This window comes from Chiloscyllium plagiosum, chromosome 4 (assembly GCF_004010195.1).
Source record: "Chiloscyllium plagiosum isolate BGI_BamShark_2017 chromosome 4, ASM401019v2, whole genome shotgun sequence".
Lineage (NCBI taxonomy): Eukaryota > Metazoa > Chordata > Chondrichthyes > Orectolobiformes > Hemiscylliidae > Chiloscyllium > Chiloscyllium plagiosum.
In genome coordinates this window covers 92,610,092-92,631,047 of record NC_057713.1, presented here as the reverse complement: position 1 = coordinate 92,631,047, position 20,956 = coordinate 92,610,092, and the positions used below count along the sequence as shown (strand labels likewise).

The 20,956-nt window shown below is 39.9% G+C and overlaps 1 protein-coding gene across 1 annotated transcript in view; it reads left to right on the top strand.

Moving 5' to 3' along the window:
* nfatc1 (nuclear factor of activated T cells 1) overlaps nucleotides 1–20,956 on the top strand; it is a 204,862-nt gene that overhangs the window by 36,660 nt on the left and 147,246 nt on the right. The window contains exons 4-5 of the mRNA XM_043688615.1: nucleotides 8,365–8,420; nucleotides 11,229–11,361. Of these exons, the coding sequence (XP_043544550.1) occupies nucleotides 8,365–8,420; nucleotides 11,229–11,361 (189 nt within the window). The remainder of the gene's footprint in view (nucleotides 1–8,364; nucleotides 8,421–11,228; nucleotides 11,362–20,956) is intronic.

Here is a 20,956-nt window from a genome sequence, read left to right as displayed (position 1 = left end):
GAATGTATGTGGGGAGTTCCTGGACTAGGTGGGATAGGACAGTGTCGAGGTAGGTAGAAATGAGTTCAGTTGGGCAGGAGCATGCTGAGACAATGGGTCGGCCAGGGTGGTCAGGCTTGTGGATCTTGGGAAGGAGGTAGAACCGGGCAGTGCGGGGTTCCCGGACTATGAGGTTGGAAGCTGTGGGTGGGAGATCTCCTGAGGTGATGAGGTTCTGTATGGTCTGGGAGATGATGATTTGGTAATGGGGGGCGGGGTCATGGTAGGGGGCGGTAGGAAGAGGTGAACTCAAGACTCCCTAGGACCTTACCATTAAGTGTATAAGTCCTTTGAAGGTTCCCTATATACAATGGTTCCAGATTGAGCAATGATAAGAATTTAAGACTTAGAAGCAGAATTAGGCCATTATGCCCATCCAGTCTGTTCTGCCATTCAATGAGACCTTGGCTGATTTTGTAAATCTCTACCCCACTTTCCTGCGTTTTCCTCATAACTCTTGATTCTCTTACTGATTAAAAATCAGTCAATCTCAGCCTTGAATATACTTAACAACCCAGACTCTACAGTAAAGGATTGCACAGATTGATAGCCCTCAGAATAAATTCCTCATCTTTGTCTTAAATGGGTGATTCCTTATGCTGAGATTATGCCCTTGTCCTAGTTTTTCGGCAAGGGGAAATAACATCTCAACATCTACCCTGTCAAGCACCCCAAGAACCTTTATAAATTTCTCATTATTCTATACACCAGTGAGTATCGGCCAAACCTACTCCACTCCTCCTCAAAAGAAAATCCCTCCATACCAAGGATCAGCTGAGTGAACCTTTCCTGAACTTGTGCAATACCAATGTATCTTTGCTTTCGGAAGGTGAACAAAACTTCACAATATTCTAGCCGTTGTCTAACTTATGCCTTGTATAATTTTAGTAAGACTTCCCTATTTAGACTTCGTTCTCTTTAAAATAAAGGCCAACATTCCATTTGCCATCTCTCTTACCTGCGAAACCTGGATGCATAGAACATAGAACAATACAGTGCAATTTATAGGCCCTTTGGCCCTCGATTTTGTGCCGACCTGTGAAACCTATTTGAAGCCCATCTAACCTACGCTAATCCATTCTTGTCTATCCAATAACCACTTAAATGCCCTTAAATTTGGCCAGTCTACTATTGTTGCAGGCAGTGCATTCTACATCCCTACTACTCTCTGAGTAAAGAAACTACCTCTGACATCTCTGTAACCTATAATATCCTTTGTCACTATCCACAACCCTACCGATTTTAGTGTCATTCACAAATTTACTAAACCATCCTTTGGCTTATCAATTGTCACGTTAAGTTTTTTTCTTTCAATTTGATCATATCCTTAACATCCTTGGTTAACCATGGTTGACTTATCCCCTTCCTAGAATTCTCTTTGTCGCTATGGTATATCTTTGTGAGTCATTAGCTATTTTCTTAAATGTCTGTCATTGTCCATCAACGACCTTTATTCTGCAGAACTCCCTCCCCAGTCCACTTGTCAAGTCTGACCTCATTATTTTGTAATTACCCTTACTTATTTTTAATAAGGTTGTTCCTAGCCCACGTTTCTCACAAAAACTGAATGCTAAACCCTGCTATGTTATAGTCACAATTTCCTTGGAGATCTTTTTCTCTGATATCATTATTGAACCTATTTCATTACACATCACCAGATCAAAAAAATGCCTGATTCTAGTTGGATCCTCAGCATTTTGTTCTAGGAAACTTTCCTGAGTAGACTTTAAATTATTTCTTTAAATTATAGCTACCTCTGTCAGTTTAATTTTTCCGAAACAGTGATGGATATGAGACAGAGCATTTGTGTGCGCAGTGAAGTTCCAGCTGTGCCACATCTGTGCCCTGAACTATTGGTTTGTGACTGCTTTCTTATTATGTGAAACTCTGGTTAACTAATGTTTGACTAGAGGTATGGTGCTTTGAATCGTGGACGTCCCTAGCAGTGGCAAGAACTTACACCTATGGCGAGTGGAAGAGTATGAAGAGCGGGGCACCATAGGTGCTGAAACAACTCCACAGAAGCTGGTATCCTGTGAAAAGCCACCCTTTTATTTACATATGCATAATACTTATGGGTGGTCCAGCCTCCTCAGAGCCATCTCTGAGTGAATAGAACCTCTGACACTCCTATTTATACCCGGTTAATAGTCCCAGTCAGGTAACTAATATTCTATGATCTCCGCCTGGCGGACCTTGTTACAATCACTGTAGGGGCTAGTTTGGAATAGTAGTGCGAGAAAACCTGCTCGGGGTCATGGAAAGAAATCCTCTATGTGCCAAAAACAGCACCTAGCCAATTTCTGGTAAGATTCAATTGTTCTAACATCATAGTAGGAAACAGAACAGACGTATAGGACGGTGGCTCAGTGGTTAGCACTGCGGCCTCAGGGACCTGGGCTCGATTCTAGCCTTGGGTAACTGTCTGTGTCTGCTTCGGTTTCCTTCCACAGCCCAAGGATGGACAGGTTAGGTGGATTGACCATGCTGTATTGCCCATGGTGTCCAGAATTGCTAGGTGGATTTGCAATGGTAAATGTGGGGTTACAGAGATAGAGAGGGCTGGTTGGTGGGTACAGGTGGGATGTTGTTCAGAGGGACAGTGCAGACTTGTTGGGTCGAATTTCTTTTTTCCATACCGTAGGGATTCTGCGATTCTAGAACATATCAGGGAACTATGGAAGAGAGCAAAAGATTTGAGAAAAAATTAAGTGGTTACATAAGTTACAAGTACCATAAACCCAAATTCATTGTGTTTACTGCATGAAATTTGATGATTACTTATTACTTATTTATGCAAATAAGATATTTATAGCAATATAATTTCTTGTAAGATATTCTAAGAAATTTTAGCTCATTCCATGTAAAATGCGGATTGCCAAACTGTTATTTCTCTATTTCTGTTAGAGATGCATATTGTGAGTGCATTTTCATAAAATAAAACCTTGATATGCCACTCAAAGTCTAAAATATTTCATCAATACTTTCAGTTCCTTTTGATGGGCAAGAGCAAGTCATGCCCTGTTGCACAGAATAACACTCTACTAAGTAAAATACTATGCAACAAAGTTCAATTTCTTCCAGCAGTACAGATGCACAGTCATGTGACTTGTTCTTGCTTGTCTCTGCTCATTAGGAGTGCCTGAGTGCTTGTCTGACATTCCTCTCAGTTGCTCCAACCATAAGGGGCGCTTTTATCTCCTCACTACTCCCTTTATGGCTTAAAGCTATGAAAATCATTTGAGGAATTGAACTGCTAACTTTGGCCATTCCGATTTTCAGGCCAACCTGGACTGAAGCAACGGGGAAACTGATGGTGGGAAGGGGGCTTCATAACGACAGGCAAATCCAGGGTCAAATGATGGAAGGTAAAACCATAGTGGCCATTGCCAATTCAACAACCTATTTTTCGGGATGGAGCAACTTGGGAGGATGGCCACTTTTAATGTCACCCTTTGTTTTGGGGGCATTTTGTTTCTGTGACATTGCAGTTTATTTTTGAATATTACGGACTATTATTAAAGTGCTTCTCTTGGGGATGTATAATATCTTGAAGTTTTATTTGGCTTCTGTCTTCATGGTGTCTCTTGATAATTTCATCGTGTTTAAAAATATGCGGTTCAGTGGAGGGGACACACAGAATAGGAGAATAAATAGGTAATATTAGAGAAGGCATGTGTACAGTAATCTACCCCTCCTTTTTCCATACACCATGCACCTACCTTTTTGTCCTCCAGACTATAGGCTCGAGATATGCCTGAAGTTCTTTTGAGGCACAGTGCATGTGGAAACTTGACTTCCCTGCTGCAACAAAATCTACAGCCCAGTGTTTCAACTAGCTGAGTATTGCATGTTGCATCATGGCCATTATATTATTAAGTTTGCTCACTTTTAGCTCCTTTAAGACTTCAACAGTTGATGTCAGTAATATCAGTTATGAACCTGACTGATTCCATGCTTACAGTTGAACAAATACACTTCCATGATGTGTGACCTGTTGCAGAACTTTGCTGGCAGATAGTTCAGAGTCGTGAGCCACTGTTGTTGCACAGGAAGCATGTCAAGTTGTGAGCCTGTTCGTTTCAGCAGAGCTACCATGGGAACATGTCCTCTGGATGGAACTATTTCTTGGCCTTGGGTTTTCTGGGTGCACTTGGTCTTGCCCATTTGTGCTCAGTGTGACACCTATTGTCAACCACTCTGTCTCAGTAACGCTAGCCAACTACTATTTCCAAATGCGCCACCCTTTTAAAGGCGTTCAAGCGATGATTAAGCAGTAATGATGCTGCCAGATTTGCCACCCTGCCAATTGGCATGCTGCCTCGAAAGAGCAAGATTAGCACTGGCACATGGCCCATTCAAATTAATTGACCACACACAGGCTCCTGGTCTGCATTGTTGGAAGGGAAAGAATAGTGACAAGTTATCTTCAACAGGATTTAGCACCTCAACCCCAAAAACCGATACATTTTCAGGGCTCCAGTTATCTGAGGGACTTAGAAATGGAATATAGAAACAAGGAAAACTATATAATGACAAAGTTAAGTTGTTAGAGGTGGATGGAATGCATTTGTGTGTTTCTTTCTGATTCACACCTTTTACCGGTATTATTCTGAAGAATTTGTACAAAAAAGCATTTTGTCCTGTTTTTGTATTATCCCTCCTGCAGTTTGCCAGTTGCTGTTGCAAAATGGCCAACACAAAACTTAGTCCGTGCGCTGCTGATTGCTTTTGATGCTGAGGGAGGCAGCTTTTCACATTGTATATGATGGAAGGAAACAGTGGATGTGCCAAGGGGGCAGGGGGAATAGTTGTGAAGGCAGTAACTGGCTTTGAGGGTGAGTGTTCAAGGAGGAGGAAGTTCATTAAAGAAGAGGTGTGAGCAGGTAAAGTTTATCATCTAGTTCTATGAATGACAGTTAGCTGAACGTGTCCACCTTGTTTTTCTCTCTGCAGACTAACCACAGGGACTGACAATTTTCAACAATTTTGTACAAAATGTTAATAATACTGGGGCTAAAATAAGATGGTGCTAACCTATGACAGTGAAGTGGAACCTTACTTTGCCAGTCCTGATCAGACCATGGCTTTTTGCAGCTCAGTCCTAGGAATAACTTTGATTCAGTTTACCAGTACTATCTATTGCTGCTGCCTGACTTGGCAGGACACAGGTTGGAAATCAGAGGATCTCCTTGGTGCTTGTTTGTTCTGCAAGCACCTTCATGGTTGCATTAGGCTATTGTGGGTAAGGAGGTCGCAGCATTGTGATGTCAGATGCTTTGAAAAACCCAATTTCCACAAGTACCATTCTTTTGGTCACCCAACATGAATTCCCACCCTTGCAATTGGGAAGCTGCCTAGATGGAACTCGATTAGCACTGGCATCTAGCTTATTCACTGTAAGTAAGACCCAATCACATTGTGCTATGCAATACAGGCCCGCCTTCTCAATACTCAAGTTGGAAATCACCCCAGAACCCATACTGGAAGTGTAAAGTGCAGTTTCAGGGAACCGAAAACATACGACTATTCATATGTGCCGTAGCTCAGTTGATAGAACTCTTGCCCTCTGACTCAACAGGTCATGAGTTCATATTCCACTCTAGAAACTTAAGTGAATGATTCAGACTGATGTTTCAGTGCAACTCTGAGAGTGTGTTGCATCATCGGAGATGCTGTATTTCAGATAGAGTGGTAAATTAATACCCCCAGGGTGATTGTTAAAGATTCTAAGGCAATGCATTGAGGAAGAGAAGTGCAGCATTCCCTGATATCCTGACTAACTTTTGTCCATCAATCAACCTTTCTAAAATCTGTTCATCGTCACATTGCTGAATGTGGGGTCTAACTGTGCTCAAAATGCATGCACTATCCCAACAGTGATTACACTTCTACCAAATATTAAATTGGCAACAAAGCACTTTGCAACCTCCTGGGTTGGTAAAAGTACTAGATGAATGTACAAAGTTAAAAATCACACAACACCAGGTTATAGTCCAACAGGTTTAATTGGAAGCTCACTAGCTTTCAGAACGACGCTCCTTCATGTAGCTTTACATAATTTGATGTAGCTCCATGGGCTTGTTAATAATTAGGCTACACAAGGCAGGAGTAAGCACAGTACGAAGAACACAACCCTAATTCAAAACTCTTTAAAGGCTTGTCTCATTTAGTTACTACTTTAGTACTCATTTCACCACTTGGTTGGCAAAGTGGGAAATTGGTTCAGGATACACTAGCAGGAATTCCAATAGCTCCTTCATGGAACTAAGAAGCAAGTTGCATCTTTAATTGGAGGGATTGGGCTGGGAGTTTTTTTTTCATTTTGTTTCTTGAGCTGGGAGAAGCATTTGTGGATGCTTTCTGAATGGCTTGTCCCTAATGCTGAGAGACTGTGAAATGTTTGCATTTTGAGGAAACTAAGAACCTTACTACTGCATTCGGAGAATTGATATGCAGATATAGCAAGCAATTAGGAAAATAAATTGTTTTCAGCCTTTGTTACAAAGAAATTGGAGTATAAGAATAAAGTCATCTTAATGCAATTACACAAGTTATTAGCAAGGTCACACCTGGAGTACTGTGTGCAACTTGGTTTCGTTACCTGACAAAGGTAACAAAGTGCCCTGGGGGAGATGCAATGAATGCTCACTTGACTGGTTCCTTAGGGGGTTGTTCTACTTGGAGAGCTTAAATAGGCTTGGCTTATATTCCTTGGAGTTTCAAAGAATGGTAACTGATCTAGTTGAGATATATACAATTTTAGAAGGGTTTGATGTGGTACATGGTGATAAAATGTTTCCCCTGGCTGGTGATCAAGAGCACTGATTCCCAGTCAAATACAAAAAGGTTAGTTAATCTCAGTTGAGATTTCTTCACTTGAGATTGTGTATCTTTGGAATTCTGTACCCCAGAGAGCTGTGGTTGATTGGTTGTTGAATATATTAACAACTAGGTCAATACATTTTTGGATGTTAAGGGAATTAAGATATACATGTAATAGGATAGTGTGGAAAGACAGGGTTGTTGCAGAAAATCAACCATGATCTTTGTGAGTGATGGAGCAGATCCAAAGGACCAGAGGCCTATTCCAGATCCTACGTCTAATGTTTTAATCCTTCTATTTTTACCAGTCAATACCTTGGCAAAGTGTTGGTGGGACATGTTCCAGCCAATGATACTTTAAGACTGTGACAGATTCCACATAAGTCATATTACAGATCGATTCTTGCATGAAGTAGGCTGAATTGCAGGCTGTCTGCCTTAAGGCCTCTACAAAGTGGCAGTAGTGATACCATGAGCACAGATGAGTCTATAAGCCCCACACTGCCATTTTCAATCTGATACACCATTGTTTCCATGTAAATTTCTCACCCTGGCAACTTTCCACTGTAGCAGGGAAAACTGTATTTGACAATTGAGTGCCAACTCTGGTGTACTTCTCCTTTTAGCATTAATTTTTACAACTTTGGGCTTCACTTTAACTCAAATAGGAACTTGCATCTTTATTTATATAAGCATCAAGTAAACAATTAATTATGCATAATTAGAATACAATTGTATTGCACTAATAACTTAATGGGCCCCATTTGAAAGCCTTTACCGACAAACAATTACCCTCAGGAAGATCTTAATTGTCTAGCTACAATAACGGAACTCAGCTGCAATTCACTCAAATTCTCTAACGGAAGAAAACAATTAATCAATTTATTATTACAAAAGACAAAATAAACAATGCTCAGAGTGCACAATCTTTTGCAGTATTCTAGTTCGTAAGGCAGTATAATAGCCTTCTGTCTGGGAATTTAATGAAGAACGATGCTCCATCTGCAGAAATTCCCACTTTTATTTCTGAAAGTTGCGAGCTGATGTACCGCATCAAAGGAAATGGTTGTCTATTCTCACCTTTTTTGCATTGCAGGTTTAGAGCAACATGATTATTTTGTTTTTAAGAATTGCTTGTGCAAATCAAGACTATTTGTAAGTAAAAAGTATCAAGTTTCCACATTATGTTGGAAATAAACAAATAAGATCTTATCAAGACTAGTTTTGATAACTTTGAAAAAGTGAAGATATTTGAGGTATATGATATATTCAGAATAAAGTCAAATATATTTAGGGTAAAAAATGTATTCTCGCCAATGTGAGTATCAATATTTTAAGATAAAGTTATTGTGATGGCCAGTAAATCTGTAATCCTGTTACACTATGTACTGTAAATTGCAAAAATGTAAGTTACTACTATTCTAACTATAAAACCTCTTGAAAATACAATTAAGTGAAATAGGTTTGCTGCACCCCATTGAAAAATGTTTTCCTTCCCAGACGGACATCACGTGTGGGAGACTGAGGCGAAAACTGATAAGGAGTTCTTCAAACCTGTAAGTGTATTCACTCAGCTGGTTGTATTCTAATGCTTGTGTTGAAATGTGAAATTTGAATAGAAATTTGAATACAGTTGGTACTCAAACTCTTTGTTTAATGTTAACTTTAAAAATAATCAACATTGCACTTTGGAAGAAGTAAAGAGACAAGGCAATTTGCAATCAATAGCAAAACATTCAGAAGCTCAGAGCAATAGTGTATCTTAGTGTGCTTGTCAACAGATCCCTGAAGTTGGCAGGACAGATTAATACGGTAGTTAAGAAGGCACTGGACACTGAGCTTTATCAGTTGTGGTATAGCTTATAAGAACAGAAGAGTTATGTTGGAGCCCTATAGAACTTTTGTTAGGACGCAGCTGGAGTACTGTGCAGTTCTGTTCACTACACATGGGAAGGATATGAATGCAGTGGAGTGGGTGCAGAGGATATTCACCAGGATGTTGCCTGGGATGATGTAGTTGAGCAATGAAGATAGACTGGATAGAATGACTAAGGGGGGGATATGATTGAGATGTATAAGATTGAGGAGCATGGACAAGACGGATAGATGACAGTTGTTCACTTGGTTGAAAGGTCATTAACAAGGGAGTATACTTTTAAGCTGAAAGAAAGAGTTTAGGGGGTTCGATAGGCTGAAGGGTTTCTTCTATACTGTACGATTTTAAGAGGTTGTCAATACAATACAGAAGAATTACAGATCATGTATTAAAATGTAAAGCTGGCTGAAAATATCCTTGTCCATGCGGTGACATGAATGAACAGAACTAGTTGGCTTTGGAATCTTAAAATGTTAAAGCAAAAATTGTTCTGTTATTAAAGCAAAAGTTGTTCTGAAATCTATAGGCATACTAAGAATGCTAAGAATGCTAGTCGCTACATCATTAAGTGGTTATTAACTACATCATTTAGTGGCTATTAACTACATCATCAAGGGAGATAAAAAGATTCTCAACATTTTTCTTGCCATTTACAAGTAGAAGCTTCCAAACCAATTAGTGTGCAAGAGACCAATGCTAAACTGTCCAACTCAACCACTATTAATTGTTAAGCAGCCACCAATAAGTAACTTCCAACAGTTTGGAAACAATATGTCTGAATCTTGCTAGAAGCTACCTTGACTTTAAATAGATGGTGTGGAATACACTGGCTAATTAAATGGATTAAAAATCTTAGAGTGCAGAATAGCTAATATTTAACAATGGCAAGTTTATGTCAGATCAGTAACCTTGATCTGGGTTGCAGCCTAGCAAATTATATAAATTTGAGGTGGCACAGTGGCTAGCACTGCTGTCTCACAGTGCCAGGGTCGCAGGTTTGATTTCAGTCTCGGATGACTGTCTGTGTGGAGTTTGCACATTCTCTGCATGTCAGTGTAGGTTTCCTCCGGGTGCTCCGGTTTCGTACCACAGTCCAAAGATGTGCATATTAGGGGGATTGGCCATGTTAATTAACCCCGTAACAGCCAGGGATCTGCAGGCTAAGTGAGTTAGCCATGGTAAATGCAGGGTTACAGGGATAGGGTAGGGGTTGGGTTTGGGTGGGACGCTCTTGGAAGAGTGTGTGCAGCACGGAGGTGAACAAGCCCTTGGAGAGCTCGGGATGGCAGCGAGTGTGGACCCGGTGGCGAGAGAGTGCCAGGATGTGATGACTTTGTTGGTGGGCCCACCAGCACAGGACTCAAGGTTGTGGCACCAGCTTTCAAAATGGTGCCAAGAGCAGAACTGCCTTTGTGATCAGCAGAGATGGCAACATCTGCAGTCAGCATCGGAATCAGGATGTTGGGCTTCACCTGTAGCAATGTGGTAGGCCCGAATTGAATCACCTGGCAGATCAATGGGAGCAGCGGTTGCATCAGCGGTCCCCTGTTGCGCCCGGTGTGGTACTCATGGAGTTCAGAAGTGGCGAGGATGGCCTTGGAATGGGACTCCTGGAGTGGGCTGTGATGCGGGGGTGTTGGTGGGCCCAGATCCCATTGTGGAGACACCCCGAGATGTCAAGCAGAGCACAAGAAGAGAGGAAGAACTTTTGTTTTAGTTATATTCTAGTAATATTTTAATATCATGTAAATCAAAATGGCACCGGAGCAAAGCGACATATTAGATTTTTCACAACTTATTTGATAAATACAAGTAACAATAAATCAATTCATTTCAATTCCCTCCTTTTTTTGATCAGGATAGGAATGCCCAGTCTTTTACTTTATCCAGTGACTTTTGGTAAACGTGCATGAATGGACACCAATATTACTTATATTCCTTATAGGCAGTCATTGAAGATAGAAACTAGAGCCAATCTTTACATTAAGTAAGATTCAGTCACTGAAAAGAATCATTACAGTTATATACGTCCTAGCTTAACTCTCATCTCGTGCCAGTAAGTTCCTCTTTACATATGCTCAAGAAACGATCCATTCAATACCTGTATAGACTTAATTTGTTTGATACAATTCACAATATTCACAGTCTAAACTCTCATATAAAGAATATTCTCTTGATCATTGTGTGGAGTATAAGCATCTCCCAAGCAGGAACCAATGTGTTTACAAAATTCAAGAGGAGAAGAGTGAAGTTGTATTTTATGGATGACTGTTAAATAGTAAAGATCTTGTAACCAATATGTCTGCAACTCGTGCAGCTACAGGCTAAAGAAATGCTTCCACATGTCTTCAACATATTTGAAAGCTGCAATATTGTTATTCAAAATGTTGGATTATAGTTTCACAGTTTTTTTTTTAATGCAGACACACTTTTTGTATGTGTTTGAGATTGCACCATGTGAGCCCTTGTTATTTCTGCTCTGTTGCAGAGTTCACTCATAGTTGAAATCCCACCCTATCGCAATCAACGCATTACAAGCCCTGTTCAAGTTTATTTCTATGTATGCAACGGAAAACGGAAGAGGAGCCAAAGTCAGCGCTTCTCCTATCTACCTGCTAATGGTAACTATGCATATTAAAATGATTACACAGCTGAAATTATACCGTTCAAAGCTAACAATCGAGCTGAAACTTGGTGTTTCATCATTTGGCAGAAATAGCTCATTTGTAATTCTTTGCACAATAAGCTAAATATTTAGAAAGTATTTAACAGTTCAAGTCATGGAATTATGCTACCTTTGAAACTGCAAGCTCACAACATGCATCAATATCAGATGTTGTAAACTAAAATTCTGAATTTTTTTAGTGAGCTGTAATGGTTATGCAACGATGTACTACTGAATAGAGGTGGCCAGACATTTGAGTTTAACTGGCAGTTCCCTAATTAATGCTATGTTCACATTCTTAGCTATGCTGGCATGAAGTGGAAGAATTAGGGTTTGAACTTCTGTGCAAAGAATTTTTTAAAAAGTCATGCTTCTTACATTCTTGAAAGTGAATGGTTAAAGAAGGCAACTGAAGTGACTATTGTAGTAATGCAATGCATGCAAAACAAACTTAATCTTTATTAACGTGTTACATTTTACGTACAGTTTCATGAGCATAGCATGGTATGATGCATTTCTCAAACTTAGAACCATAATATGTGTGAATGCATTCGTGACTTGGATTAGTGTGAAGCAAGTTAAAAATTATCTACAGTGCATTTGATATCTCTTTAAATAAAGAAATGTATATATTATGGAAGTTGATTTTGCAACTGGGGTGATGTGTATAACCATGTGACAGAGGATTTGTGGTCAGCACAGTGTACTTGATATAGTCCCACCATTACTTGTGGTTTTTGTGATACTTCCCGTAAAACAGCATTGGTCATGGGACTGTGAGCACTCTCTCTCTGTCTCTTTATATATATATAAATATATATATATATATAAACTTATAATGTCTGGAACAGTTTTGAGACTGCTGACCTATTACAGCATGAGCAGTCAGATCCTCTTAACTAATTTGGAAATGATTGCTGTTTGGATGACGCAATATTGGTTTTAGTTTCAAATCCAAACTCTGTATAAACTTCTTTCAGCGCCTGTACATTTGTTACTGTTGGGAGTTTCATCATCAGTTTGATTCTACACTGTTAATCAAAGAGCAATAACAGTAACCTTATACAAGAACACAGCACATAAAATAAGAAAACTGACCTTTGACCTTTCAAGCTCATGCTCCAGAATAAATCTGCTTAGTTGTGTTTATAGAGTACAACCACTGTCAGTTTGGAAGAGAGAGAGAGTGCTCTTTACAGATTGCTACTAACATGCACAGAACTCCTTGCCTGTTGATTGAAATATAAATATTTAGAGGGACTACATGGAAGCTCTCCCTTTAAACACTTCATTTAATTGCAGGGAAGGTTTAAAAATTGTTTAGGAGATCGAAGGAGCCCTTGAACACTTCACTTGGTGCTTGGTTTGATGCTCTGTTCAATTTCCACTCCATTAGTATCAACCCAAATTTAATTTTATTCTTTCTTTGGATGTGCATTGCTGGCAAGATCAGCATCTGTTGCCTTTCCTTAATTGCCTTTAAGAGGGGTTGGTGAGCTGCCTTTTTGGATCACAGGAGTCCATCAGTAGACACACAATGCTCTTAGGACTGAGTTCCAGGATTTTGTCTGTGCAACAATGAACAAACAGTGATACATTTCCATACCAAGGTGGTGTATGACTTGAAGGTAACTTCTAGGTGTTGGTGTTCCTATGCATCTATTGCCCTGTCCTTCTAGGTGTGTTTGGAAGATACGTTGAAGACGCTGTGGTCAGTTGCTGCTGGAGATCTTGCGCAACATATCTACTGCTGCCACTAGTGGTAGAGAGAATGAGTGTTTAAATTGGTGAATACGGTGCCAAGCATGTGGCTTGTTTTGCTCTGAATGGGATTGAGCTTCTTGTGGGTGTTGGAACTGTCCTCATTCAGGAAAGTATAGATGGTGGGTAAGATTTTGGTGTCAAATTCAGTCAAATGCTGAGTTAATGTCAAAAGCAGTCACAGTCGCTGCATTCTTGACATTAGCTCTTTTGTCCATGAAAGGCCCAGGAAGTAATGAGGTCAGCAGTGGCCTTGAAGACCAGCTTAATTCCTTCTGGGTACTTGGTATGACATATTGCATACAAGCAACAGTCCCGAAACAGACCATTCAGTCCATTTGGTCTGTGCTGTGATATTTAAGTTTCATATAAGGCATGTCCCACTCTATACAATGATCAAAGTATCCTTCTATTCATTTACCTTCATTGAGTTACCTTAAGTACCCCTAAATACATTTGTTATTAGCCTAAACCACTTAATGTGCTTGCAAATGCTACATTTTAACCACTTTCTAGTGGTTTCCAGTGAGGTTTCTCCAGAATTCTCTGTTGGATGTATTAGTGAGCATCACAATGATACTAGTTTTGGGCATTGCCACAAGTGGAAACAGGTTCACTATAATTTTCCTGTTGATTGCCTTCTTTATTATTGAAGACTTTTTTTAGGTAACCACTCTGCTGTTTTTTAACCTAGATGCCTGGCATGTTCAGTCTTCCCTGATGGTAACAGTCTCTTAATTACACTATCTGAGTTCTGATATAATCTCTAAATTTGATCCTTAACTCTATTTTATGCAGCAGCTTTAGCACATATCCTCCAGCACATGGTTATTTTACATTGATTAAATCACACCACAATACTGCTAAAGTCTCAGTTTAAATGTCCTCACATTAAACAGAGGTGAGGCCCATAGCCTAGATTTTCAGCATGACTGGAACACTGGCAGAAGGGGAAGCAAGTTACATTTTCATCTACCCAATTCCTAGATGCCAGAGTATTTTGAATAGTTTCAGCCGACTCTTGTGTTTCAGTTGGTTAAAGTGCCTGGGGGAAGAAGTAAACAGAATGGCTTTAGCAGGTGGCCTGAGTGTGCTGTCTGTCACATTTTGTTTTAAAGAGAATGATTGATTGCATGGCCTTTCTGTTCCTTTTTAAAATGTAAATATGCTTTGCTCATTCTGTGTAGCAATGCAGGGTGACAGCAGGTTGCTCTGATGGAAATTTTAGAAAGGTATATAGGATGACATTATTTCAATTTTCCTATCATAATAGTCACCTCATTGACATGCAGACAGACCTGGATATTACCTTGGGTTGAGCGTAAATAATCAATGATTTCAAATAAAAATTGGTTTGTCTCGAGTGGGAAGTAAACTTGCACGGTTATGGGGATAAAGTGGAGGAATGGGTTTAATTGGATTACTGCAGAGAGGGATCTAGCATGGACATGATGGGTTGAATGACCTTTTTCCATGTTGAGTTAACTCTGCAATTCTGTGCATTAGCCTTTGACACAAAGGCATAGTTTGAGAGTAGAGACAGGAGAGAGAGGGGTCAGAAAGGCTGGGGGTGCAGGGATGGAGTGGGTCATAGAGTAGAGACCAGGGTTGGTGGTGGGGATGCTGGAGCAGATCATTTACAGAGGAAACAAGAAGAGTTGGGCTAGACAGGATAGCTACCTCATGTGGCACTGGCAAACAGGAGATCTGGATTCAGCATGTCAAGGAAGACTATTACCTCCAGCCACTGTGATTTCAGAGGCCTAGAAAACTCAACGGGCCAAGGTTAAATTTAAAATATTGACTGAATAGAAGGCTTCCAGCCTCATTATAATAGTTAAATTGCCAACCCATCTCCTGAGGAATGATTGGTCACTCATATCCTGCTCTCACACTCTTAAAACTTGAAGTGGACTGACTGGGAGCAGTTTAGGATCAGGATTCACAGCTCTATCATTGTCACTTTCCAGCCAAACCAAACCTGCTGGTTTATTTGTGAGGGGGTTAGATTTTCCTCCATTCCCTTCTGTCACTTTAGATAGCAATCAAGCTGAGTGGCAATGTATGTTTCCCGTCCCTTCCCACTCCAACTGTAAACCTTTGCAAATCCTTTCACCTGTAATTTCTTTAAATTCATACAAGTCCTTAAAAACCTGAAGGAAAATTGCAGGAAGTGAAAGCACAATACTGATTCCATGGGAAGAATTTTAATGCCTGTGAGCAGGTAGGAGAGGGCTGGGATGTAAAATTCATAAAAGAGACTTCCTTGCTGCTTTCCCACCTATCTTCCTATCTCCCTGCTCGTGATAGAAAGCCATTGTCTACCCTTTGCAGTCAACTGAAGGTCAGCATTTGGAAGCCTAGCAGGATAGCATGCTCAGGCCTCAAGTACGGCTGGGAGATGGTGCCTCCTTCATACTCCCCCTTCTGCAATCAGGCACTTGCTTTGACCCTACTCCTTTGCTCAAATGTCCGTCAAACAGCGGGCCCTTGCTGACCTCCAGACTGCATCCTTAACCTGTAATCCCAATTAATCCTCGTACTTACTGTCTTGGTCCCCCAAACCTGACATCAGTCTTGTTAACACTTTACGTCAATACAACTCTTGAATGTCTGTCGGTACCAAAAGAATAAAATAAGCCAAACTGCCATCTTCAACAATTAGGCAGTTGTTTGTTTGGGTGCCACATGAACTTAATAGACTTCTGCAGAAATTTTCATTCTCTTGATTTGAATAGAAGGGAGGATTTTATACAGTCCATTCCTTTTGCCCCATTACAGCAAACACATACCCATATGGCGCTATAGTCAACATGCTGCTTGGAACACTTAATTCTATGACCTTATGAGCAGCAATGAAACTAACATAAGTACTATTTTTCCCTTTTATCCTACCACTTGTGTTTTGTAAAAATGCATTTTGACAGTAGCTATATGCTGATGCACTGAAAGCAAGTACCATATATATTGAACTAGGAGAAAATGAGGACTGCAGAGATCAGAGCTGAAAAATGTGTTGCTGGAAAAGCGCAGCAGGTCAGGCAGCATCCAAGGAGCAGGAGAATCGACGTTTCGGCATAAGCCCTTCTTCAGGAATCCCGAAGCGGCGATTCTCCTGCTCCTTGGATGCTGTCTGACCTGCTGTGCTTTTCCAGCAACACATTTTTCAACCACATATATTGAAGTAATGGTTGTTTAAAAATTTAAAATTTACCTTTGCATTTGTCCAAAAAAAATTATTTTCATATATTTGGATTATTTGTAGACCTCAGACTTTTATCCAAAGAATTCAAACACCTTCTACTTATCACCCACTTGATGCTGAAGTCAAGCTTGCCTTGGTACAAACCCACTCGGGATCACAGAATAGTGTACTGTTGAAAGCTCTGGGTATCTTCACACATATGTTTGGCTTTTATTGTGGGTTGGGTCGATTGGTACAGTTTTTGACCTGCCAACTTTGTGATGGTGATGAGTGAGGGCGGATTTTAAAATGTTACACTGCAAAGTTGGCCCCTAAAATTTGACTAAACATTTAGCCTTAGAAACTCAACTTTTATACGAATATGTACGGTAGTTGTTACCACTTCAGTACCGCTGTTGCTTGTTCCAAAAATGAGAAAACGTCCACCCAGACACCTTGGAACGGGCACAGCTTCAGAGTGAACAAAATATACGTTCGATTTTCCATTGGGTCAGCACTGGAAAAAATGTTTTAAGAGTTACTCATTGCTTGGCCAGTGAGACACCTTGCTGGTGGAACAAAAATTGTAAACTTCTTAATTAACTTTTCAGTCACCAAAAGAAGTGTTATTTGGACATAAATAGGAGGATAGGTATTCTAAAATGAAGCACGAAGTTGAACTATAGAGTATTGTAGCAACCAAGGCCATTCTGCCCCTGCCAACTTTGCAACAACCGTCCAAATTATCCTTACAACCACAATGCCTCGTGGGCCTGTATCCCCTCTCCTGAAAATATTTATTCAGATATTTTCATTTAAAAACTCTGCCTCGGTTGACCATCTAATGGCCCAATAACCTTCTGCAAAAAAGCATAAATATGTTCTCATATATCCTTTTCTCAATATTGTGGTGACTATTTTAAATTGCTTTGGAACTCACAACCAGAGGAAATAGCCTTTCTCTAATCACTTGAACAGTACTAATCTTTCTTCATAACTAAAGTTTCCTATTCCTAGCATCACCTGATGAATCTACATTGCCGGCTGTGAGTAGGGAAAGGGGAATAAAACTGCACAAAGTACTCTAACCCATGACCTAACCACTGATTTGCACACTTTTTAATTACTTATTTCCTCTTGTACACCCCTGTCTTTGAAAAGCAAAAGCGTGGTTAAAGGCTTTAACCCACAGCATTTACAATGTCAGGGACTGATGTATTTGAATCCTTGATCTCCCTGTTCATACAAATCTTACAGGACTGTTATGTCTCTTTCTTGTTTTTCATCCTAAAATCTATTAACTTGCATATCCATTTTAAACTCCATCTGCCATCTATCTGCCCATTCTCTTTATCTTTGAAGTCTATTATAGACCTTGTTGATATTTACTGAACGCCTGATTATTTTATACTTCCCTTCATTCTGGCACAAAGCTGAACCATTCTTCAGTTCACAATACAATTATGACATTCAAAAGGTTTGAAAACGTATTGTCAGAGCTCCATTGTCTTCCTGCTCTTAACAACATACTGTGTATGACAACGGACTCCTCTACTTTGGGAGTTCATCTTTGAGTTGTTATGGGGCAGAATTTGGAATTACAAAGAAAACCAGGTAATTTTAAAAAAGATTTTGTTTTAATCATTGTCAATCATAATTAAAGTTTTTCTTGATCCAAATTGCTTCCTTCTATTAATCTAACATCCAAAAACTTCCAATTTTTGTGGATTGCAATCTGGTACAATTTAATCATGCTCCGTTTATGATCTAAAACAGGCTGAACTTGTGTGTGAAATTCCAGGCCATCACATTTTCTCCACTCTTTCATTGACAGCTGCACCCTAAGAAAAACTTTACTTAATTGAATAGCATATACTTTTTGGACTAATTCACATTTTGTGTCATTTTGTTCATCTTTGTATCATTAAATGGCCACACCTTTGCATTAGCAGGAAAATCATACAATTTTTATTAATATGGCAAAATGCGAGCATCCTTATGAAGCAGCATAAATCTGACTTATGTGACTAATGTTAATGGTGATTTCACTGCAATCATGCTTCCATTCTGATGTCCTCACTGAGGCCTGAGCCATTCTGAGAGCCAGAATGTTTAGCTTTGTTTGCTGTGAACATTCGCCAGCACTCTGAGTAGACTCAATGGATGGAAGCAGGTAGTAAACTGGGTGACTGCAGCAGGGAGCTAACACAGAAATGATCTAGTGATTGTTTGTAGCCTCTCTGGGCCTAAAAATACATTTTGGAGAAGTTTCGGGGTAGGGGTCTGGAACCAATATTAAAGACCCACAGGTTAGGCCACACAGCAAAGGGCAAATCATGTATGATACATGTGCAGCACATTCATGTCTTAAAATTAGCATCAGGACTTGTGTATAATGCAGGACCCCAAATGCACATTGTAATTAAGCTTTTTTTCTAAAGTAAGCAAGCTATGACATGGCCCCCACAAATGTTACATGAAGGAATAATGAGGGTTTGTATTTATATAACACCTTTGACAATATAAAATTCCAAGGCACTTCACAGAAGCCAACCAAAAATTTAATACAGAAGTACATATAAATATTAGGACAAGTAACCAAAGGTTTGGTCAAAGAGATAGACTTTAAGGATGCCTAATAGGAAGGCAGAAAAGTTTAGGGAAGGAATTTTGGAACTGAGAACATGGATATTGAGGATACATGAGCAACTAAAATTAGAGAGTCAAAGGTCTGAGATGGTAGATCTAAACTAAGTTACAAAAGCTGGGGCAAGGCCACAGAGAGATTTCAAAATAAGGATTGTGTGTGTGTGTGTGTGTGTCTTAAAAACATCCTTCAGTGTGCCTGAGTACACTTCCTGTTGTACATTAGCATCACACTTTGATGCAGTAACAAATTAAAAATCATTGCGGTTGTTTACACTATTTCCCTGTGGCTTCCACCGAGCTCAAGTCAGAGAATCCTCACACATCTGTTCCTCATCCCTGCTCTACCACTGACCCCATCCCTGTCTGACAGCTGTAGGAAATTAGCATCCTTTAAACTATCAAGTAATAGGTGATAATTCTGGTGAGACAGTTAGAAGCTGTTTGCTTCAAAGTTTAACTCATTCTCTCTTTGAAAACAAAGCAAATGGAAGTAAGAAAGAAATTCACTGGGCGGGGTCTGAATGAAGTGATCTATGGAAAGTTATATGACAAAATCAGACAAGAACTCCAGTGAGGCCTATCTCAACTTCAGGATATCTCGTTCTATCTTTTATACTTTTGACAAGTGACATAATGAGTTCCTTGTTACGCATGAATAAATTGCCAGTTAAGAATGATTATATGAGTTTAATTCAGATATATGCGAGGTGCTGCATTTTGGGAAAGCAAATCTTAGCAGAACTTATACACTTAATGGTAAGGTCCTAGGGAGTGTTGCTGAACAGAGAGACCTTGGAGTGCAGGTTCATAGCTCCTTGAAAGTGGAGTCGCAGGTAGATAGGATAGTGAAGAAGGTGTTTGGTATGCTTTCCTTTATTGGTCAGAGTATTGAGTACAGAAGTTGTGAGGTCATGTTGCAGCTGTATAGAGGGGTGACCTTATAGAGGTTTACAAAATCATGAGGGGCATGCATAGGATAAATAGACAAGGTCTTTTTCCTGGGATGGGGGGAGTCCAGAACTAGAGGGCGTAGGTTTAGGGTGAGAGGAGAAAGATTTAAAAGGGACCTAAGGGGCAACGTTTTCATGCAGAGAGTGGTACGTGCAGGGAATGAGCTGCCAGAGGAAGTGGTGGAGGCTCGTACAATTGCAACATTTAAGAGGCATTTGGATGGGTATATGAATAGGAAGGGGTGGAAGGATATGCGCCGGGTGCTGGCAGGTTGGACTAGATTGGGTTGGGATATCTGGTCAGCATGGATGGTTGAATGGAAGGGTCTGTTTCTGTGCTGTACATCACTATGTTAAACATCTTGTATGTGTACTAACATCTCTGAATAGGTTGATTAGAAAAAAATAGGTTATATTAAAAGAAAAGCTAGGAATGTCAGACACCTTGTTCACTTTGCGACCTGGCTCTGAGAGATCTGGGTCAGTGTCAAGGACTCTCCATGTATAAGTAAAGGGTGACTGGGTGAAGGGACACCGACTTCTGTGGAGTTATTTCAGTAGGGTTTGGTAAAGTGGTCAGATGAAGGCCCATTCCTGAGCTTGATAATGCAACTTATTGGTTAGTGAGAGATATACATTAAGCAATGAAAGGTACAAAGTTTTGTTGTACCTTTTATTAAAATCATCCTTCCTTTCTTTTGATTTGAAACATTCCCAAGGCATTCTAATATGGAACTTAGTATGTGATTGTCTATGACAACAGAACGTCCAGAAAATATTGAATTTTATTTAGAAATGTATTCAATGTAAGTGCAATGTTTACAGTACTGTATCAATGTTATGCAGCACCAACTTGTATTCAATTTACAATATGGCCATGACTGCACTTAGGTAAGAAAAATGAAACAAAAATAGAAAGTGCTGGAGAAACACAGCACGGCTGGCAGCATCTGAAGAGAGAAAAACACAGTTAATCTTTTGAGTCTAGTGATCCTTCGTCAGAACTA